Genomic DNA, 24,000 nt, shown 5'->3' on the forward strand with positions numbered 1-24,000 from the left:
ATTATTTACATGGCTAGCTGTCACTGTGGTGCTTTTTACATAGGACAAACTTCACGACCACTCAGAATCAGAATATCAGAGCATTTCAGTAACATTCGCAATAAGAAAAACAGCAGTGCATTGTATAAACATTTTTTGGAACATCACACTGCCAAATTTACTTTTATTATTATTGATATTATTTTAGGGAACAGGATCAATAAAACAGGATGGCATTCTATTCTCAATACCAAGGAGAAAAAATGGATAATTAAACTAGGGGGATTATTCCCACCTGGTCTTAATGAGAATTTATGACCCACCAATAGGCTGTTAGTTGTTTCTATATAAGCTGATCACATTTATGGATGTTTGAATACACTGAAGAAGGTTGTGTGTTTTCTACCGAAACTGGTCTGTACATAAATGTGTAGGTTTTTTAACCTTTAACAATAAATTGGATTCTCAGATCAACGTCTGCTGGCTCTACTTGTTTTTTTGCTATACAGTTCACTTTTAGTGCCGTGCAGTTGCTCTGCATGCAGGAACTCAGTTTTTGGTAAAATTATATTTTGCCATTGTTTGGTAGCGCTCTGTTTGCACATGGCTCTGCTCAGAGTCAACTTCGCTTCAGGTGTATCTTAATTGCAGGCATTTTTTCCACAGCCACTTGATAAGTGGTGCAGATGTTTGCCAATCATTGTTTTCTTGATTATAAATTGTGCACTTTGTTTGGGTCGTATTTGGAAATCACTACTACAGAACACATCTGAGCTCCGTACTTATTAAATTTCCTGCTTCTTCCACTCTGGTGGTTCTGTTTGAGATTCGTCCTGGCCAGTGGTCTGTCAGTTAATTCTCTTAATGTTACATATAACAGATTTGTTCCTGCAGTGTCAGTTGATACATGATGGGATCCTCCTTGCTGGGTCAGGAATATTTTTTCTCCATTCCCTTTATTAATGTTTGATCTCCTGCTATCTGCTGCTTTTGGAGTTCTACATTAAGTCAGCAAGTATGTATGTGTGTATTAGTCTGAAAAAGGTTCCATTGAGATCCAAACCCTACCCTGGTAAACAAGTGAAAATAAAATAATATGAGAGGTTAGTTTTTGACTTACAAGAAAATGCATTTTGGTGGTTTGGGTGCAAACTGGGTAAGCCCTGTGAATGGACTTGCTTTCTGTAGCTGGTGCTGTACCTCACATCATATCTTAGTATGACTGTTTGGGCATCCCTAGCTATAGGAGATTTACAGAAGAAGGTGTTAGATTCTGATTAGTAGAAGAGCAGTGTCCATCTAGGGTCCCATTAAGGAGCTTTCTCTTGTGGATCAGTTGATAGTGTGAGAGTGTTTGTCTTGTTTTTGACACATATTTTCATTCATTTCTTAAAAAAGACCTCAGAAAGTGCAGTGGTTTATTTTTTCCCAGAGTGAACAAGTAGCTCCAACACAGTTAAATAATTTGCAAAGACCTGCACAGTTTGTGCATATAAGATGAGAGAAGTTGTTGTTCTGTCTTTCGGCTTATCCTGGTTAGGGGTCGCCACAGCAGAACTCCGGTCCGCTAATGATTGGCAGTTGATTTTTACATGCCTAGTTGCTGGCCCTGACGCACAACCTTCAATGAAGGTACGCCCATTCACGCATGTCTCCACACAGAAGACGCTCTAGCTGAGAATCGAACAGGACAACTTCTTACTGTGAGGCGACAATGCTACCACAGAGCCACCACCACAGTATATTCATAATTCCAGGATAATGTCAGTTTGTAGTAACTAAGAAACATCTTTAAATCAGATCACTTACCAAGACAACAGTCATGTAAAAATTTCACCTTGCATAAGCAACTGCTAAAGTCAGTCCTTGAGTATTGTGTATACCAATGGAGACATCTGCAGTAAAGGGTATCTTTAGTTGTAGAAAGTGAGCAGAAGAGGGACAATTAAGCTGACTAACAAATAGGACAAAAAAGGCTGACCGCACTGAGAATATGTATAGTGAAGGAAAGAAGGGAGCAGTGGAAAAGGATATGGGTATCATTGTAATACAGGGAGACAGAGTAGGGGAGTAGAGTTAAGATGGGGTGACAGGGAAAACTGGACATTGTTGGCAGATAAAAGATGTAAACATTATGTCTAACTTAAGGAAGTAATGTTACATAGAGAATGGTGAGGTACTGTTACAGTTTGAATTAAACATTTGTTTCATTTAAGTAAAAAAATTTCAGGCGAGTTTAGACTGAGTGAATGGTATAACTTGTGCTACAGGTACTAGCTTTCAGCAGTGTGGCAGACCCAGGGCATTGGTCACCTTTTTCTTCAGCTTGTATGTTTATTTCATAATTTTCTGTACTTCACTGATGTTCGGCCATCTTTTTTGTGTCAAAAACTGTGTACATAAATACATCATTTTCTGTACCTCAGTGATATTTTTTGTATTTAAAAGGCACTTAAGCACCATATGTACTAATCTGCATCGGTCATTCTTCTTTGCAATTTAAAGGCACTGTTTTGCACTTAAATTAACTGCCTTGCTTCTTTGATTATTTTCCCTCACAGCACCTTTATAATTGAGAAACAACCTCCACAAGTTTTGAAGACTCAGACTAAATTTGCAGCAACAGTTCGTTTGTTAGTAGGTGGGAAGCTGAATGTTCACATGAATCCACCTCAAGTAAAAGCAACAATTATTAGTGAGCAACAAGCCAAGGCCCTCCTTAAAAATGAAAACACAAGAAAGTAAGTGTTTGACATTGTTCTGACTGGAAGGATATGGAATAAAGAGGAGTACTATCAGTCTGATTTGTAACTACATCTTAAATTAAGTATTAACACTTTTCTGTCACTAGAATGCTGTAAATGCTTAGTGTGTTTTTTTTTTTTAATACAACAAGACCGTACTGTTTATCTGCCTTAACAGATTGTTCACTGTTTGTTTGAGGGAAGAAAGATGGAATAACCTATGAACCAGCTGTGTATTCCCCTTTTGAATGGTACTGGAGACTCTGATGTTGTACTAATACTTTGGGGATTTCAATGATTTGTAATGCTATATTTCAGAAATGCACACCCATCACATTCACAGGTTCAATAGTAAAAGGGTAAGTTTAGTGAGAGGCTGTCTGTACTGTGGCACCATTGTACATGTAGCAGAGGGGAGGGATTAAGGAAGAAGTGGTTTGTGTCAGAGTGAGGATGCAGGAAAGGCCTCGCCACAGTCAAGGTTAAGCCTCTATGGGTTGTGGTTACAAGGCAGGAGACTTTCAAAAGGCACCAAAGGATCCACAAAGAGGCCAGAATGTCTACTTTGGGAGCTACGTTAAGTGGATGGATCTTCCAAAATTAAGGTTAACTCCTAAACTAAGATTAAACATGTTGATGTTATGATATAATTCTGACTAAATTTAAAAATGGGATCTGTTTGTATAATGTTTCGGTGCTGGTTTGTATGGGTGACTGTTGATGGCAGGTATTTTTTATAGTAGTGACTTGGTCTCATGCATAATCCATTTGTTATGTAGGATAGAAAAAAATGTTTTATGATGTTCCTTTAGAAGCTGATTGGAGAAGAGGAGCTTTCTATATAGGTTATGCTGACAATTCTGTGTATTGAGAGAACTTGGTATAGCTCCTCGTGGTCCCCTGCAGAGTTCCTAAGGCAGCAGAGAGCAGAAAAAGCGACTTTCTTGATTATAAGTATTTTTTAGCATTTTTATTGCTTTTTTCGATCTTTTGTGCTTTTCGACCACTGTTTGTGCTTATATTACTGTTATATTACCTGTTTTTCCTGTTTTTCTGTGCTTAAATTGTTGATTGCACTTCTTGGCTAAAGTTTTGCTTAAAAGTTAACAAACAGGCTAATACACCCAAGTGTACTCGCCTTTGATAGCAATTAAGTCGAATAACAAAGCATTTACTGTATTTTCTGTCTGTGTGTTCAAAAAAAACTAAAAAAAAACAAAAAAATACTTCTGCTTTCCTAACTTTCCTAGCTAGTTGTTCCAGTGATCAGATTTGCTGATCCCTGGGCTTTGTATTTGGTTCCTGTGTTCCTCCATTTTCTTGTGTGGCCAGAGGGAAGTTTCTTTACTCACCAGTGAGAGTGGGGAGTACTGAGCTGCCTGTTTGTCCTCAGAGGAGTGGTTAGAGACAGCAACTAGTAATTCATTGGCCATTTTGGGTCATTTCCTGTTTTTTTCCAGCCCCCTGCTATAAAGCACGCTTTGGCGGGCTTTTTCTGGCATTAGAGAACTTGGCATAGCTCCTCGTGGTCCCCTGCAGAGTTCCTAAGGCAGCAGAGAGCAGAAAAAGCGACTTTCTTGATTATAAGTATTTTTTATTGCTTTTTTCGATCTATTGTGCTTTTCGACCACTGTTTTGTGCTTATATTACTGTTATATTACCTGTTTTCCTGTTTTTCTGTGCTTAAATTGTTGATTGCACTTCTTGGCTAAAGTTTTGCTTAAAAGTTAACAAACAGGCTAATACACTCAAGTGTACTAGCCTTTGATAGCAATTTAGTCGAATAACAAAGCATTTACTGTATTTTCTGTCTGTGTGTGCAAAAAACTAAAAAAAAACAAAAAAATACTTCTGCTTTTCTAACTTTCCTAGCTAGTTGTTCCAGTGACCAGATTTGCTGATCCCTGGGCTTTGTATTTGTTTCCTGTGTTCCTCCATTTTCTTGTGTGGCCAGAGGGAAGTTTCTTTACTCACCAGTGAGAGTGGGGAGTACTGAGCTGCCTGTTTGTCCTCAGAGGAGTGGTTAGAGACAGCAACTAGTAATTCATTGGCCATTTTGGGTCATTTCCTGTTTTTTCCAGCCCCCTGCTATAAAGCGCTCGTTAGCGCGGAGTTGCCACAGGAGCACACAAGAGCAGTGGCGGTTAATCAAGGTTAAACTATTCGGGCTACCTAAAGTCCACTCTTCAAATTTTCCCTTAAAACAGCCTTCCTTGAACTGTACTACTGATCTAACCAGCGTATCCTATAACTAAAAAGTTCATCTCTACTTGATTCCCAAGTAGACTATTCTGTATCTGTAAAGCCTAGCACTTGCTCCTACAGTACTTTTCACCTTGATATAGCACTTTTATTATAGATAGTACCCCACCAGCCTAAAACCACTTTCTCGATCACCCACATCCCCCGGAGTCTTTTTTTAATTTTTTTTGTCTATTCCTTCTAGCATGTCGAGGGATCAGTTGCTAGTGTCCTCTCCTGCTCAGCTGGTGAACCTGGGAATATTGAGGCAATGTTACAATTGCCTCATGTACACAGACAACCCTCTCCTTCTCCCACAAAACACAAATACATGCGAGAGATGCAACTATACAGCCACACTGGAGGCTGAGCTCTCTCAACATAGGACTGGCAAGACCAGACAGGAGGAGAAGGTAACCACACACACCACATACCCAGTCTCACATAGAACTATCACAACTTCACATCATACACAAACACACAAAGACATACTTGGAGGCTCTGATCAAAAATCTACCAAAACAGCAGAGGCCACCAAAGCAGACACCCAAACAACTACCACCTCAGGACACAACACATGCAACACATAGACCACACAGTCAGTGTGCCAAACAGTCACAGCCCTTAAGGCCAAACACAATGCCAGACACACTCGTCATTGGTGACTCCATAGTCAGACACACTGACGCCCGGCCCACCAGATTGAGTAAGGAGAAGGTCACAGTAAGCTGCCTGTCGGGCGCTAGAATCCGCCACATAACTCAAGCACTCAGGTCTCTCAACAGCAGGTACAAGTACGACTCAGTCATTGTCCACGCTGGTGTAAACGACCTGAGACGCACCTCCTGGACTACATGAAAAGAGACATTGAGGAGCTCTCTGATTATGTAGCCCAGGCAGGTATGACCCTGACCTTGAGCAGTATCCTACCTTCACCAAGAATGATGCCACAATACAGAGATAAGATGATCAGCTTTAATAATTGGCTTAAACTCTGGTGTCATTCAAAGGGGATCCAATGTCTGTCTGCCTGGGATGACATGCTGGACAAGCCACGCTGCTTCGCATGAGGGACGGCTTGCACCTGTCACCCTGGGCTTCCGGATATTGGCAAAGGCTCTTGCCACCCCATAGTGCCTTTTTAGGCAAGGCTCAAATTCTAAACCTACCACCCTAGAACACAAAAAGGAAAAAACTAAGGGTAATGCTGCTCAGTGCCAGAAGTCTCAACCTCAAGATGCACGCACTCGAGGCCCTTCTCAGTATGGAGAACATTGATGTCTGTGCTGTGACTGAAACCTGGTTCAAGGCTCCTGAGAGCACTCCAGCACTATCAGGTTTTACCTCATATCATGCGTTCCGGCCCCAAAATCCGGACAACACCAAGAAAGGAGGGGGGGTGTCCATATTCATCAAGGACACCCACACCTCAAGGTTGGTGGCAATGCACGATGCATCGGAGACCATCCAGGTGCAATTAACCATAGGCAAGACTGCTCTGCAATTTGTAGCATGTTACAGGCCACCCTCTCAAACTCAGGAACCTCACATAGCTTTCCTGAAAACACTGGAGGATAAATGTATCTCCAAACACCATCATACTAGGTGACTTCAACTACCCTAATATAGACTGGGATCACTACTCAAGCCCAAACACTCTAGCCCAAAGGTTCCTGGAGTTCATAAACTCAAATGCCATGGAACAACTTGTCACCATCCCCACAAGAGGTGAAAACATACTTGATCTCATCATCACGAACATGGGATCACAATGTTCAACACCGGAAGTATACCCCTCACTGGTGAGATCAGATCATAAACTAATCTCACTGGAGGTCCTCATCCCGCCCCCACCTGAGATAAAAAAGACCACAGTGAAGAATTTCTCAAAAGCCGACTTCACACTTCTAAAGACTAGTGTGGTCTCCTTTAAGGCCCCCGAGCCGGCGGTAAACATTACTCAAGCCGCTGAATCACTTACAAATGCCTTCTACCAGCACCTACAGGACTGCATGGATCAGGCAATCCCAAACAAAACAAAGACTCTTTGTACCAAAGGCAAGCGTCCAGTCTGGTGGACCCCAGCCATAAACAAGCTCTACAGCGAAAGGAGGAAGCTACTACAAGATAGAGCAAAATCCTTAAAAGGTAAGGCACCTTTGATCATTATAAGTAAAAAACTAAGGGCTCTCATAAAATCATCCAAGGCAAATTTTGAGAGAAAAATCGCTAAGGACTCAAAAGACAATCATAAGGCCTTCTTTAGCTATGTTAGAAACCTGGGAGGAAACTCCCAGATATGCTCAGAATTAGTTCAAAATGATGTGAAAATTACTGAACCTGCAGACATTGCCAACATACTGGCTGACAGGTTCAGTGCAAACTTCTCCCTCCCCAAATGGAGAGATATCTATACCAGAGGATTGTAGCCCCCAAACATCTCTAACGCCCAGGTGAGAACTGCTCTCCAAGGCGAAAAACACAGCATCCATGGGACCGGATGGTGTCCCCGGCTGTGTGCTCCACGAACTCAATGAGGAATTAAACCCGCAGTTAGGACAGCTGTTTAATCTTAGCCTCACCTCAGGATACGTACCCAAGGAGTGGCGCACGGCAACTGTGGTCCCACTTCACAAAGGCGGTGCCTCCACCAACCCTGGAAATTACCATCCCATCAGCTTGACAAGCCTGATCTGCAAAGCCATGGAGAGGATCATAATGGAACTCATAAATAAAGACATAGGGAACTTGCAGACTTTGGATCCAACCCAGTTTGGCTTTGTCAAAGGCAGATCATGCCTTTTAAACTTGGTTGACTTTTTCGAAACAGTCACCAAGGCCATTGATGAGGGAAAGGCAGTCCATACAGCCTACCTCGACCTGACAAAGGCCTTCGACACAATACCCCACTCAGGTATCATTGAAAAACTCATCAGCTTAAATATAAACCCATACATCACAAGATGGGTTGCAAACTGGCTAAGTGACAGAACCCACAGGGTCAGAGTTGCTGGCGCCATGTCAGACTCAAAGCCTGTCACAAGTGGTGTCCCACAGGGCTCAGTCCTGGGCCCACTCTTGTTCGGCATCTACTTTTCTGAAGTACAAGCAAACACAGGAGGGTTATGGCTGACAAAGTTTGCAGATGACTGCAAACTGGGCGCCATAGTCGAAAACACATCTGATACAGATATCCTTCAGAAGGGTCTCACAGAAACGGATAACTGGTGCCAGAGCCATGGCCTAAAGTTAAACGCCAAGAAATGCATAGTCATACCCTTCGGGAAAAACAAGGTTACCCCTAGCTACCATATAGGTGGCAATCCACTGAGCACAGAAGAAGTTATCAGGGATCTGGGGACCCAGGTTGACAGTAACCTTTCGTTTGACACTCACGTTGCTAAAGTAGTTAGGAAGACCTTCTACATTGCCCACCTGATCATGAAGGGATTCACATCTGGATCAAGGGAGGTCATCGTCCCCCTGTACTCATCACTCATCAGACCAATGATTGAGTACAATGCCCCATTCGGAATGTATCTGACCCGACACCTGCAGCAGCTGGAAAGGCCCCAAAAGTTCCTCACCAAAAGGATAAAGTGTCTCAAAAATATGTCTTATGCTGCCCGACTGAAAGAACTCCAGCTCTATTCAGTCATTTACCGCTTGCTCAGAGGTGACCTGTGCCTGACATACAAGGCCATGTCAAACACAGATTTGATGAACATGCTTCACCTCAAAAAATCTAGATCCCTCAGAACTACAAGGGCGGGAGACTTAAACCTTGACACGGTTATTAATAGGACGTGCTGGAGGGACAGATTCATCACCCAAAGACTCCCTATGCTGTGGAACAAAATCCCGGTACATGTGAGGCAGAGCACCTCGCTGGCCTTGTTCAAGAGAAATCTTGACCAATGGATGGGAGATCGCAGATATACCCCAGGGATTACCTCAGTGTCACTGCTTGACAGAGGCACAGCAAAATAATGGGCATAGTTTTCTTCAAACTAAAGGGGTGGCGAAAGCCACAAAACTCTGGGCTAGGCTTATAAATGCCCTTGGGCAGATAGCCTAGTATGAACCTATGAACCTATTGTGCCGTGACATTAGACCAGATTATGTTACTTTTTAGAGGAAACCTGTAAAAACTGAATTCTTTAAAAAACTGCTACTTGTAATTTTTTGTAGTGTGTTGATCACTTGAATGTTACTCTTTTTTTCTCTTAATATTCCACTTCATTATTTTTTTATATGTTGTGTTTTATTCTTAGTGGAAAAACTTGAGTAGAAAAGTACCTGGATATGTGTGCAGTGTGCTTATATCCTGTGATGGACTGTAATCTCTCCCAAGATTATTTTCTGCCTTATGTCTGTTGTTTGCTGAGAGAAGCTGTGGTTCTTCATGACCCTGAATTGGATAAAGGCGATATTAAAAGTGACAGGAGGAGTGTTTGGGACACTAGTAGTAGTCTTTTTTTTAAGTGGGAAACTATTAGTCTGCCAGAAGTACATCGGTGTTTAGTCATAGCATATATGTAAGTTACATTCCTCAGTTCCCTTTATTGGAGTGGAGTCTGTTAGCCTTGGTCTTGTGCTGGACATGACCGACAGTAGTCTCATTCCACTCATTGTGTGTGCAGCATAGCTGAGTCATCTTTTGTTGAGTTTTTATTGCTTGAAACATTCAAATGAATATTCTCAAAATCCAGGTGATGGTTAGATAACCTTGCTTTAAATTTAGCTTTAAAGTACATGGTTATGTGCTTTAAAAAGTTTAAGTTTTCAGTTTATTTTGTTTTTCACTATATCACTAGTAGTGTGTTATGTTCTGTGCAGAAATGTTTCAGTATGCGCTCTTGTGGAAAATAACTCACTCTAAAATATCTTTCCAGTGATTGTGTGTAATTTTTCTGAGAGTAGTTAAAACCAAAAAGAGTGGTAGTTATTGGACAATCTAAAACTAGTGACCAGGTGTTATGGGTTACAGGTCCTGGCAGTTTTTCTTTTGGGAAGAAAGGATAAGATGATTAGTAGAGTTACAGATATGCAGGAGATGTAGGACAAAGTGGTTGACATTACTCCTAGGGGGAAAGGTCTTCCTGTTGTACCTAAGGACTTCTAGGGCCAAGTAAGTCTGAGAAGAATCTGAAAGGAGCAAAATTAATTGACAATGACAGAGATCATGAAGTAAACGTAGAGAGAGATATGAACTTTTATATATGTCCTGAACTTGCAGAACCACCGAAAGTTATAACTTTGTTACTGTGGACACTAATGGTACTAGGCACTACGTGAAAGTGAAGCTGTCCACCTTGAATCATCAAAGGCTACACCATTACTGGTTATGCCAGCAAAAGCATGTTTGCCAGCTGTATGCATTCATGAGTTACACTGAAGTGTATCATGTTCTTTGGGTCAGGGTTGACAACATAGAAATTGCAGTTAGCAGGTATGGCTCCCTGCTTGTCACTTCTGTGTTCCAGATTTTTTGAATTTAAGGTTTTCAGAGGCAGTTGAGTCGAGTCGGTCTTCATCCCTTAACATGACGTCAGTTTGGGAATTCTGAATAAGAGGAAGAGGAGGGTTGCTGTAAAGCTTTTGCTGAGTCTCCTTGTTGCTGAGCTGAGGATAAGAGAAGAGTTTTCAACTTTTTATGGTCCACTCCTAAAGGATACAACTTTTTTTATGAAATTGTGAACCTCAAGAAGGAGCATTTTGCTTTAGGGCATAAAAAAAAGTATCTTCTGAAAAAGGGGAAATTTTGTAGGAAAACTCTCCACTTCTTCCTGAATGTTGACACATTATAAATAATCTCTCTTCCCAGATAATCAGATCCCATGTACCTAGAAAACTTGATAAACTTTACTAACTCCCAAAAAGCATTCAGGGCTATGTAGGCTCATTAAGGCAGATTATAGGATGGTTGATTCGGTGAAACGCCTCACTGAGTTAGCTACACTCTTTTATTGTGTTTAGTATTTCAGGTTGAATCCTAAGAGCCATGCTTCCACACCCGAAGAGCAAATATAGCATAAGATACAGTTTCCCACTTTCTACAAGGCTGACTTTCTTTTTTCTTTACTTGCTTGTGAAGTTGTATATGTAATATAGTTTTTCTATCTCTTTTTCTTTTGGTGGGTGTAGGGAGGGGTGTTGGGTAACAGCCCATATCTGATTTGGGAAGATGGTGTTGAAGGTAATTCATCTTTATTCCTTACTCATGATACTTTCTGAGAACATACAAAATTTTTAATGCATGAAATTGTTGCTTCATAACCTACCACATGTAAGATACCTCAAGTAGTTGTTTTCATCTTCAGCTGGCTGTTAGAAACTTGAAATGCTTTCTTAATTCTTTTGCTGCCCTGATGACTTTTCAGGCATGTTCAGAAGATTTGTAAGTGGCAGACCAGCATGACTGTTCACTTGGGAAAGTAAAGGTTGTACAAGCAAATGCAGTGTACTTCATGTTTGCATTGCCTTACACTTCTGGCTTGCACATCCTTTTTATGTAATTTAAGGTCTATTGGACTTTTACTGTATGAAAAAAAAATATCTGGGATCAAAACACCATTCATGTATTTCATTATATTCATTTGTTCATTTGTTGATCATTTAAGTGGGTTGACTGAAGGTCCCTTTTCAGCCTTGACCCTGGTATAAAACAACAATGTTTGTAAATTAATGAAGGTAGAAATAATGTTTACACAATCACATGGAGAGTAGATGAAAAAATATACTATGCGGCTGAATAAAATCCATTACATTCACCACAAAGTGATAGGATTTTAGAAGTTAATGCAGTGTAAACCTCGTAATTTATATAGCATGCACATGCAGAATCAAAATGTACAATTAAAATTGAGCAGAGCTAGTAAAATAAAAAGCAACAAGTGAGTACTAACCTGTTTTTTGTGGAGAAAAGTCATTTGTACTTTGAGAGAGTGCAAGAGTAAAATAAAACGTTAAGTTATGAATTATTGTATTTGGCATAACTTCTTAACTATACTAGGACCTGAATATGAGGCAACAAAGGTATGTAACTTGGATACAAATAATGATCTGAAGTTGTTTTCATTTGGTCTTCAACCTGAGGGACTCTGATCCAGCACGGATCTGACTCGGTCACATACTCCAACATTGGATCCAAAGTCCAAGCTCCTTCCCTACCCATAATGGCCCGCTCTCCCTCCTCAGATCTCGTTTGCCACACATTTTGAACAGCAGCGATTCTCTATTGTTCCAAGCTCCGGGTGTTGTAAGTGCTCTTTTTTGGGTTCCTTTTTCTATCTTTTCTCTCTTTGACCTGGCCTTCTTTTTTACTAACCCCTACACTTTCATTTTCATGTTCAGTATCTATAATTAAAAAAAAAAAAAAAAAAATTCCCTTTCTTTTTTCTATCCTTTCTCCTGTCTAGCGTGTGTGTGTATGCAGGCTGGCTTCCTGGCCATGGCATAGACGCCTAAGCCAGGCTTTAGGAAGTGTGCAGAGTGTGGGCATAAGCTTCCTCCATCCGATGCCCACATTCTGTGCATTTTCTGCTTGGGTGTTCCACATTTAAACACCTCCTGTACAATCTGCATGGGCTTAAACCCCTGCACTTTGATCGACAGAAGGAACAAACTTATTCTGAAGGGCCTTCTTCCCCACTCCTGCAGAGACCTCTTCTTCCACTTTGCCCTGGCTTCTGGGACTCAACCTCCTGCTAAGAAGTCCAGGTCGGAGATGAGGCCCACACTAAAGAGTGGGATTGACCTAGGAAGTATTCTCTTGACCACTTTCCCTTAGCAGAACCACAAGCTAAGTCCTGCCTGGATCCGGGCCGGAGTTCCCCTCGACTACGGTCTCCTCACTTTTCCCCAGAGCCAGAGACCTCTTGGGCTCGGTCCCCTCTCTCTGCTTCTCCTCAGTGCCATTCCATGCCTGGGTCGGTAACCTCTTCGGTCCAGTCCACACAGAGTCTGTCTGAAGTCGAGGTGGACAGGATGATGCTGAAATTCCTTCAAACTCAGCTGGGAGTCTTGCCTGCTCCATGCCTCTCTGGGGCTAAGAGCATGCAGTCCACCTTTTTTTCCTGTCGTTCCTTCTCCAATCTGACCCCTGATTGCAAAGTCCTTGGGTCCGAGGTTCTTCCCATGTATCGAGGGTTGGCGTCAATGGTCCCTGGTACCTCGACTCTGACCATTGCCTTGAGTGGTTCAGCTCAGAAGTTTTCAGAGCTGACAAACTCTGAGCCGTAGCTGCGGCGCCAGATCCAAAGGGGATGGCGTTGACTTTGAGGCTTTTGGGGTCGTCCCTTCCTCCCAGAGCCTTGGTGCCAGGAGGCTTGGCTCCGGCTCGGCTCCCCCCCTTGGCACAGATGGCGTTGGATCCGCCCTCAGCTCTGGCTGTCCTGCTTTTGCGGATCCGCTTGCCGTTGGCATTCGAGATGGTGGAGAGGGTTCTCTTGGATCCCTCAAGAGCTTTGACAGACTTTTCCTCTGATTCTGCCATAGCTGCCTCTCTCTTTGGGCTGGAGTCTGCCATCCTGCCCCCTCAGAGACAGCCTGTCATCAGTTCGCCCCAGGAGGTTCCCATCCAGGAGCTCCCCAAGGATTCTGAGTCCTCCCCGGAATTTTCCACCCTCGGAAGCATACGTGTAAGAGGAGGCACTTAGACTCCCCGCTGGAGTCTCTCACCGATGATACAGACTTGGAGGAAGGGGAGGGTTCCCCTCGATCACCCCCGGAGGATGTCTCCTTTGGAGACATCATGGAGATCCTTCAACAGTGTGGTGGGTGGAATACCCTCAAGCCCAATCCAGATGAGTCTGTATTTCTGGAGGCTTTTGGCACAGGACCTTCTACCTCTAGGTGTGTGTCCCTGCAGATCCCTTAGTGGATTTCATCTCCTCTAGGGCATAGAAGGAATCTAACATGGTTGAGCCCATCCCCAGATGCCTGGACAAGGTGCTTAGTGCCCCATCTGACAAGCCACACTGGCCCAAGGGGGTCCCCAGTCAATGCCATGGTGGTTGCGGCCACCAAGAAGGAGCTGGCTCAAGAGAACTCCTCGGTCCACCCTTCAGACAGGGAGTCTCGGGTGATGGATCATTTTGGGAAGAGGGCCTACGCGTCAGTCACCTTTGCCGTACATGAGCTGAATTGTTTGGCGCATGTAATCAGACTGCAGAGGGGACCTGGTCAAGGTCTGAAATTGCCAGGCTACTCTCAAATCAAGTCATCCACCCCGTCTCCCAAGACCAGTCCAGATCAGGCATTTTATTCAAGGTCCCTTTTGGTGCCAAAGAAAATGGGGGACTTCAGACCCCTTCTGGGCCATTCTACCCTGAACCTGTCAGTTGCCAGGATGAAATTCCAGATGGTCACCCTTCAATCCAGTCTGCCCTTCCTGCAGATGAACAACTGGATGTGCTCAGCTGGACCTCCAGGATGCTTACTACCATATCAGGATGGACAGACACTCTCGAAAGTTCTTCTGCTTCTGGCTGGGAGCCAGTTATTTTCAGTTCAGAGCGTTTCCCTTTGGTCTCACCACCACCTCCCAATTGTTCACCAAAGTGATTGTGGTAGCAGCGGCTCACCTGCGGCTGCAGAGTTTTTAGGTCTTTCCCTACCTGGATGATTGGCTTCTCTCTGCTCTCTCCGGGCTTTGGATGACTCAGGCCAAGGATAATCTTTTTCAGGTTGCACAGTCCCTGGGTATTACCAATTCAGGTACTGGATTTCATAGGCGCTCGGCTAGATACTCATCAAGGCAAGGTGGTTCTACCTCCGGACAGACTGTTATTACTCTGCCATCATTTGCTATAAATTCTTCAAGCCCACTTTCCCCTGGCAAGCTTAGTTCTTCAGGTGTTTGGGTCCATAGTGGCCACAATCACTCTTGTCCCAACTGCACGCCTCCATATGAGGGTTCTGCAATGGACCTTAGCAGTTCAATGGTCCTTGCTAGATCTTCCTTTGTCAAATCCTGTTTGACTGTCTCATGTTTGCAGGGACTCCCTACTTTGGTGGCTCCAATCCCTGGACCTGCTTCAGGGTCGTCCATTTGTTCTTCCCTCTCCCTCGATCATGGTGACCACAGATGCCTCCCTGCTCTGGTTGGGGGGGGCATTGCATGAGAAGAATGGTTCAAGGCACGTGGTCCTCTCTGGAGACCAGCCTGCATATCAGTGTCCTGGAGATCAGAGCAGTGCTTTTGGTGTTGCAAGTTCTCCATGACTTTTTCCTCCTGGGACTATTGACTTGCAGATGGATAATATGTCAGTAGTCTGGTACATCAACAAACAGGGGGGAACCACATTTTATCCCCTTTGCCACGAGGCCATGAGATTGTGGAGAGTGGGCAATCTCCACTGGTCATTTTCTGGTGGCAGCTCAGATTCCAGGGAAGTCTAACATTCTGGTGGACAGGCTGAACTATTCTGTTCTGATGCCTTATAATGGTCTCTGAATCCGTCAGTAGTGGATAAGATCTTTCTAAAGTGGGGTCAGCTGAAGTGCAGCAAGTATTTCACTCTGATTCTCCCCACCAGAGGAGTCCTCTGGAGAAGCTCTAGTCCATGCATGGCCCTCCAGTTTACTGTATGCATATCCTCCACTTCCTTTGATTCCCAAGTTCATCCAGAAAGCTCAATGGCTGGGAAGCTTAGTGATCCTCATTGCCCCTTTCTGGCCTCCCCATGTTTGGTTCTCCACTCTATGGTCTCATGTAGTGTCCTCATGTAGTGTCCTGCTTGGACTCTAGATCCGGTTCCTGATCCGATCACACACCCTTCAGAGGTTCCTCAGCCGGTCTTAGCTGCTCCAATTTCCATGATAGCAAGGACTCCCGGGCTGTCTTTTCTTGTTAAGAAGATCCTGGTTGGGCTCACAAATCTTCTACCAGGAAGGTCTATTCAAGCAAATGGAAGCGTTTTTCGATCTGGGATTCTCAGCATGACCTAGATCCCTTTACTGCATCAGTCACGGCCATTTTGGATTTTTTGCTGAGCGTTTTTAATCATGGAGCTAGTTTCTCTAAAGTTAGGGTCCACTTAGCAGCGATTTCCAATTTCCACATGGGTGAAAATTCGGCTTCCTTGGCTTCTAGGCTCTGTAAGGCCTTTTTGAAAGGTACTTTTCTTTTTAGGCCTTCCATTAAGGATCCCACATCCCCTTGGGACCTTACTTTTGTTCTGAAAACCTTGGTTTCTCCCCCATTTGAACCAGCTGCCACTGTGGATCTGCAGTTTTTGTCATGGAAGACACCCCTTTTGGTGCCAATTACCTCAACCAAGAGGGTTAATGAAATTCAAGCCTTATCTATCAAGCCTCCATGTCTAGTCTTTCATAAAGACAAGGTGTCTCTGTGGACCAATCCATCTTTCCTGCTGAAGGTGGCTTCAGAATCCAATATTAGCCAGGTCATTAATTTGCCTGTTTTCTTTCCAAATTTCCAAAATAAAGGGTGTACAAATTGCACTTGCTAGATGTGCACAGGCAGCTGCGGTTCTATCTGCATAGAACAAAAACTTTCTGCAAGTCAGATCAGCTTTTTTTGTCTCTTTTTCTAAACCTTACTTGAGGAAGCTTGTTTTCAAAGTTACAATTGCTCGATGGATTTCAGAGTGCATTTCTTTGGCCTATCGAGCCAAAGGTTTGTTTCCACCAGGACAGGTCTGGGTGCATTCCACCAGATCAGTTTCTACTTCTGTGGCCTTTTGGTCCAAGGTTTCTCTCTGATATCTCTTCTGCGACGAACTAGGCATTATCTCACACTTTTATTTCTCATTGTAAATTGGGTCCCCTTTCCAGGAGCAGGGCATCTTTTGGTTCAGCAGTGCTCCCGAATATCCTTCCATGAGGACCTCCTAGGGTTTTATTGGTAGCTGGGGACTCTGTCCCTCAGGTTGAAGATCAAATGGAAAACAACTTCAGATAAGTTATGTACTTAACATAACGTTCCATCTGAGTTGCTGTTTTTCATTAGTCTTCAACTGTCTCTTCCTCCATCCCCCTGCCTTGTGTGGGCTGTGTAGTGGACCGGATGGAAGAGACATAGCCCTTTGGTCCTGGCTAACTCTCCTTTTGGTAGGCATTTAGATGGTTGTACCAGGTTTTATAAGCATGTTGTCTGTGTTAGGATGGTGGTGGTCTGCAACAAACTCCCTCTGAGGGGAGGAGGGAGAGCGGGGCATTATGGGTAGGGAAGGAGCTTGAACTTTGGATCTGATGCTGGAGTATGCAGCTGAGTTGGATCTGTGCTGGATCAGAGTCCCTCAGGTTGAAGATGAATGAAAAGCATCAACTCAGATTGAACGTTATAGTAAGTACATAACTTAATTTTTTACAGCATTGTATGGACAGTAAACGGAAAAGTACATTGTATGGGTGAATACATTATATTTGTTGTGAGATGACTTATACAGAAGTTAGTGCAGCATAAAATTTGTCATGTATATTCCATGCTGATATGAAATCAATAAGTACAATTTAAAGTGAGCAGAACCAACAAAAGAGTACAGGAAACATGCTAAAAATATGGGTAATAACACCATTTTGTGTGGAGCAAGTCATATATTTGTTTGAGTACATGAATAAAATAGAAATACTGAGTGGAAAATGATTGCCTACTAGCATATGTACCAGGATATGTACAGAGCACATGAGTAATTAGTTTCAGAGCCATGGGAAACAGAATAGAAGAATAAAATAAGAGAAGAGAATTTTAAAAGATACTTCCTTCACTTGATTATCTGCTTAATCCATTTCAGGGTGGCAGAAGTGACTCTGGCTTATCTTGGCACTAAGTGGGTGTGACACAAAAATTAATCCTGGATACGCTGCTAATGCATTACAGGATGCACAAATGCACCACACCTCCAAGAAGTTTGGAAGATTGACAGTTTGCCTACAGCATGTCCTGGGGATGTAGGAGGAAATTAAAGTACCTGGCAAAAACAGCAGACACATGGAGGACATGCAGTCTGTGAACAGGTATCATTCATTAACCAAACTGGAAAGCGTGGTACTCTAATGCAGTAGTGCTAACTGCTGCAGCACACTGCCACCGTAAAAAATGTATATTATTTGCACATTAAGCTAAAAAAAGAAACTTAAGTAATACAGCCCATTATGATGTATGTACCATTAATATGATACAAATTGTATAACAGTTGAAGATGGTACAAGCAGAAGAAAGACAAAATGAGAAGTTAAAGTTCCTGCCCTAAGCTGAAGTTGCAGCTAGCAAAGACTTTGCAACTTTCTTGAAGTTTTCTGCGAAGGACAGTATGTTTAGTATTTCTAAATGATCTTAGTGTTTCATTCCACAACTGAGCTGATAAGAAAGAGATTAATTTATGCTCTGCTGTGGTGTATTACGTGGTCGTTTAACAGAGATTGTTTTGTGATTTGATTGGATCTGAGTTTGTAAACAGTGATAGTTTAGAAGCTCTTCATCTGTTTCAATCCAATTGTCCAGATTGTAGTTGCATTATCAGGTCTGAGGCTGTACAAAGCTGTTTGCTGCCTTTTTTGGCCCAAGATCTGGTATTGACTACCCTTATGAGCATTTGTTTTGTTCAGAGATGATGTTTGTAATGAACACTGTACCAGATTCCAAAAACAAGTAACCACTTGGGTTGAAATCAGGTAGGCTATTCCTTCCAATCATGTCTTTCAACTTGTTTGATGATGAGTTTGATGAGTTGGGTCGTATGGTTAGGGCTGGGGCTGGACAGTCCTGGGAACCCAAATGTGTAGTGATGGTGTTCTGGGAACCTGTAACCACTGTTTCTTTTTGAGATGAGTTCTGCTCCCACCTTCAAAAGGGCTTTTCCCATGTACTTGGGGAAAGGTCAAGTACATGAAGTCTAAATGAACTCTATTCAAGACCTCAGTAGTTCGGACAGTAACAAAGAGTTGCTGTGAAAAGTGTTTGGAAGTTGTCTTGGTGAGAGCCCTCTGACTTTGTGGTGGACAGCAGAAGCATAGCTGGTTCATCCAGTGCCTTGGGCTGGTACTATGAACTAGTGCCCCACCCCCTCAGCTCTTCATGTGGCATTGTAAATGATCAGCTTATTTAGATCTGCACCTCCACAGCTTTTCCATTAAAGAGGGGGAAAAATGGACGTTCCTTCTGATGGCACACCAACCAGGTGGCCAGATGCACGACACCCTCCTCCCCCCAGTCATTCAGGTTGTATTTCTGTGCCCTGCCCATTTTTATAAAACAAACAAAAAAATCATCTTCCTTTTAAACTGTAGCAAACTGCTCGATACAAATGTAAACAGTTACTACAGTTTATACCCTGTCTTTACAGAGCAGTACAGTGCTCAGGTTTTAGGTTTATTTTTTGTACTTTTAAACAGTAACAAACTGCTTGCTGTACAGTTTAGACTATACAAGGAATGCTACACCTCTCAGGTTTAATCACAAATGTTATACTGGCTTTTAAAAGCCAGTATTGTAATAGAGAGATTGGATCAGTTAATCACATCCCCTTACACTTTGCACCCAGGGCATTTGCCTCTTTCGCCCCATCCCAGCTGTGCTATTGGTAGACAGCAGTGGTGAATTAAGGTATCAGATTGAAGAAAGATGTCTTTTACAGAATGTCAGTGGGGATGAATAGGAGGTCCTCTGAATTTGACTGATATGCATTAAAAGCTAAGAAGGCAGCAGCTTGTAGCAATCACTGATGAAAATGTCCTTGAGATAGAGGAAGTTTTGTGGGGCCATTGAGAATAGGTTTTGGACTGCATTAACTAGGTTGCAGCAGACTATTCTGTGATTCAAGAAGGAGTGATTGGATGGTGCCCAGGTGGTTGGAGGTTGAGGATATAGAGAAACACTGACCTTGATTTGGCAACATTGTTGAGCGATAGAACACTTTGGGGAACTCCTGAATCTAGTGGACTTCCCAGAATATCTAAGGCAACTGGTTCCATTAACCATTTATACCTTGCAAGTTCTCACCCTTAGACCTTACCTCAAGGAGCAATGGACCAGTCATACCAAGGTGTATTGGGGGGCCACCCATCCAATTGTCTAACTCATTCTTAAGGAATAAAATGTGTTGCATTGTCTTATCTGGATTAGAAGTTTGTTCCGGGGGGTGTTGGTGGGGGGATTAACAATTCTGTAGTGTTTTGTTTATTTGCTGAAGCAGGTTTAGATCTTTGGTCCATGTGTCAGTGGGACTGTTTGATTTGTGGAGATATGAGGTTTTGGACTGCTGGATCTGTAATGGGCTGAAAGGTGTGAGGTATTTGCTGAATAGCAGTTGTTCCAGCACAGATGCCCAAGGAATATCTCTGGTCACTTTCATGTCTGCTGAGGACACACCTGTCACCCTGCACTGCATAGGTTCTATCCTTTTGCAAATTTGCTGTCCACCCAACTATGTATGGGTCAGTTTGGGGCTTGTTCAACTTGTTTGTTATGTTAGCATGTGGTAAGCTGTATGGACAGCATGTCCACTGTCCATGGCTTGAGTTACTCTCTCAATTAAGTTGACCAAGTTCATTTGATAGGCTCTACCCTTAGCACAGCAAACTGTTGGTGGTCAAGTCTTACAAGATTTTTGATGCCATAGTTAATTAGATCAGCTGTGATACATCCCATAGCTTTGCTTATAAGACTAGTAGGCTAATGAGTGTGTAATTACCAGGTCCACCATAGTGAAGTTGCATTACAAAAGCTGTACTTCATACTTCAGGTTGGGAGACCCATTAGCTGAACTCTGCCTACCAAAAAGCACTGTGATGGTAACTAAAGCTTTAGTTGGTATGTTGAAGCCCTTTTGAAGGCGTAAAATGAAAGGTGCAAGCTATCCCTTGCAAAGCAGTAGTGACTGCGTAGCATTTCCATGATGCTGACACATACTAGATCCCCTAGAATGCCAACAACTATAAAGCCAGTTGTGTAAGCTATTCATCTTTTCATAAGTAAATAACCAGGCTATATGCCATTGCTGGCCATTTTAAGCCTCTTCAGTTTCCTTTTTTATGTTTGAAATAACCTTTCCTGTTTAGTTAGAAATTGCCCTTACTCTTGACAAACCCAGAACCAAAACGACACAAAACCAAACCAGTAGATTTCATGGACAAAGAACAATGTCAAACAAACTTTTATTGCACAAAAAAGAACAGATTAAGCGCTTTCATCCGGTTATAGCATAGGACTTCATCAGAATCTAAACACACATTACTTAAAACCATTTAAATACCTTGTTAATTGTCACATGATCAACACACAAAAATGGTTTACCTTAAAGGAACCGACTCCAAACTGGGGGCCATAATTGACTCTCCAGCTGATACAGACATCCTCCAGAAGGGTCTCACTGAGACGGATACCTGGTGTCAAAATCATGGTCTCAAGCTAAATGCCAAAAAGCGCATAGTCATCCCCTTTGGAAAAAACAAAGTACCCGCGAACTACCACATACATGGTAGTTCCCTAAATATAGAAAATGTAATAAGGGATCTGGGGACCCAAGTAGATAGTAATCTCTCTGTTGATAATCATATTGCCAAGGTGGTTAGAAAAATCCTTCTATGTGGCCCACCTAATCACAAAAGGGTTTGCTTCTAGAAGAAAAGAGGTTATTGTGCCCCTCTACTCATCACTCATCAGACCCCTCATAGAGTACAATGCCTCATTTAGGATGTACCTTACAAGACACCTGCAACAGCTGGAAAGACCACAGAAGTACCTCACCAAGAGGATTACTGGTCTCAAACAGATGCCCTATGCAGCCCAACTGAAGAAACTCCAGCTGTACCCAGTTGCATGCCGATTACTCAGAGGTGATCTCTGCCTGACATATGAGGCCATGTCCAACCCAGAATTGATGGACATGCTCCACCCTAAAAAAAAAAATAACAAATCCCTGAGAGCCACATGCTCTAGGGATCTAAACCTGACCACAACAATAAATAGGACGTGCTGGAGGGATAGATTCCTGTCCCAGAGACTCCCCATGCTTTGGAACAGGATTCCAATCTACATTAGGCAGAGCCCCTCACTAACTCTTCCAAGAGAAATCTTGATGAGTGGATGGGAAATAGAAAATTTAACCCGGGGATCACTGCAGTGGCTCTGCTGGACAGAAGCACAGGGAACTAATGGCTCTGCTGGACAGAGGCACCAGGAACTAATCTAATGGGGCAGCGAAAGCCAACACATTCTGGCTAGGCTTACCGATGCCCTTGGGCAGATAGCCTAGTACTTACCTATGAACCTAAAACTACTTTTCCTTTAAGGTAAACCTTTTTTGTTTGTTAATTGGCTTATTTGAAGATCATGTGACCTAATTAACAAGGTATTTAAATGGTTTTAAGAAATGTGTGTTTAGATTCTGATGAAGTCCTATGTTACAACCGGATGAAAGTGCTTAATCTGTTCTTTTTTGTGCAATAAAAGTTTGTTTGACAGTGTTCTTGTCCTGGAAGTCTTCTGGCTTGGTTTTGTGTCGTAGAAATTGACCTTACCCATCCTATGATTGATAACTATATATTGCCCCTAATAATATTAACTAGGATCTTACCATAGATAATTTGAGGGAACCCAAAGAATTTAGGAGCAGCTTCTGTTCATTACTGTTAGAGGCAGTCCTGGGGTAAATTTTCTGTCTCCCTTTCATAGATCAAGATTGTGCTTGAGTATGGACGAGGATAAGCTCTGTTTTATGCGGATGAGGGGTCTATTCTAGAGCAGCAGTATCTTCTGTAGGCTGCATCTCTTCCTCCAAGCTGTTCTATTGATGTTGCAGAAAAGGTTTAGATCCCTAAACTGAGTATTTCTGATGCCATTTGACTTGCTGATGTGCAGTAAATCCATTAGGGTTGAGTAGGAGGATGCCTTGTATACCAGACAGAAGTCACATCTTCGCGTGTAGGATACAAAGTATAGTGACAGGGCTTTGAGTTGGTTGATGTAGGATATGTTGTTTAGGCCAGTGTGTATGTATAATAGATAATATATATTTATATATATCTGTGTGTGTGTGTATGGGTCCCCTTCACATTGTCTACACTGCAAAATGCAGACATTCATATGGCCGAGACCATATGATCGACATTTGCAATGTCGACAATGCGGAACTGGTGTCACAGTACAGTGCGGAATGGAAAGATTTCCATTTCTGCACTGTAGTGCGATCTCGGAGTTGGTATATTTAAGTTACTGGGGTTGTGGGGGGGGCGGAGCAATGTGTTAGTAATTTGTAGGGTTTTTATTTATTTATTTATTTTTGGATGTTCAAAATTTCTAATGTCGATCATATGGTCTTAGGAATATGAATGTTGACATTTTGGAGTTTCGATCATCCAGTGGTAACCCATTTGTATACACATACTACTCATCAGTTTAAACCTAGAAAATGTACTGCTTCACCACTGAAGACAGCTTCTGATGCATCAACTTCTGATGCATCACTTTCCCTAACATGGCCTTAGGAAATTACCAGTGCTGTATTTTCACAGAAAAGGAGCGTTTGTTGATTACTACCCCCCCCCCCCCCAAATCACCTGCTGCTCTGATCCTCAGCTTTTTTTTTTTTTTTTACCAGAAAAATCCGTTAATGTTTGTTCTGAGCGGTGTATACTTCTAACACTGCCCACATATGTGATTACCTGGTCTCCTACAAGTGTTCATTTAAAACATACCATTGGAGTGAAAAAGCATCCCAGCTGCTAAGATAAAGAGAAGGAGCATATGTTGCTTGTTATCTTCCAACAACTGTTGCTCGCTCTGATCCTTGTTGTTATTAAACAAAAATGATCAACTGCTACAGGGTTTGGCCAAGATGGCTCCATGATTGCAGCACATGTGAGCAGCTCTGCATTTGCAACTTTTATTTTGACATGTTTATCAGCTAAAGTAGAACTTTCAAAGGTAATTTTTGTTTAAAAGCAACTTAGAGAAATACTGAATTTAAAGTTGCAAGGAGAACTTTTTAAGATTTTTCGAATTTCCTGTCAAAATTTCAGTTTAAAACATCTGTCAAGAAACCTCAGTATGATCCAGTCAAAGATTACT

General features: G+C 42.6%; 1 protein-coding gene across 4 annotated transcripts in view; it reads left to right on the forward strand.

Annotated features, from left to right (window-relative positions):
* LOC122787814 (signal transducer and activator of transcription 5B-like) overlaps positions 1-24,000 on the forward strand; it is a 2,227,565-nt gene that overhangs the window by 1,347,962 nt on the left and 855,603 nt on the right. For all 4 annotated transcript variants that reach the window (XM_044054718.1, XM_044054719.1, XM_044054721.1 and 1 more), the window contains one exon: positions 2,541-2,720. In XM_044054718.1, coding sequence (XP_043910653.1) covers positions 2,541-2,720 — 180 coding nt within the window. The remainder of the gene's footprint in view (positions 1-2,540; positions 2,721-24,000) is intronic.

The sequence above is a fragment of the Protopterus annectens genome, chromosome 13.part0, assembly GCF_019279795.1.
Source record: "Protopterus annectens isolate FY-2018-M chromosome 13.part0, PAN1.0, whole genome shotgun sequence".
In the NCBI taxonomy this organism is placed as follows: Eukaryota; Metazoa; Chordata; order Ceratodontiformes; family Protopteridae; genus Protopterus; species Protopterus annectens.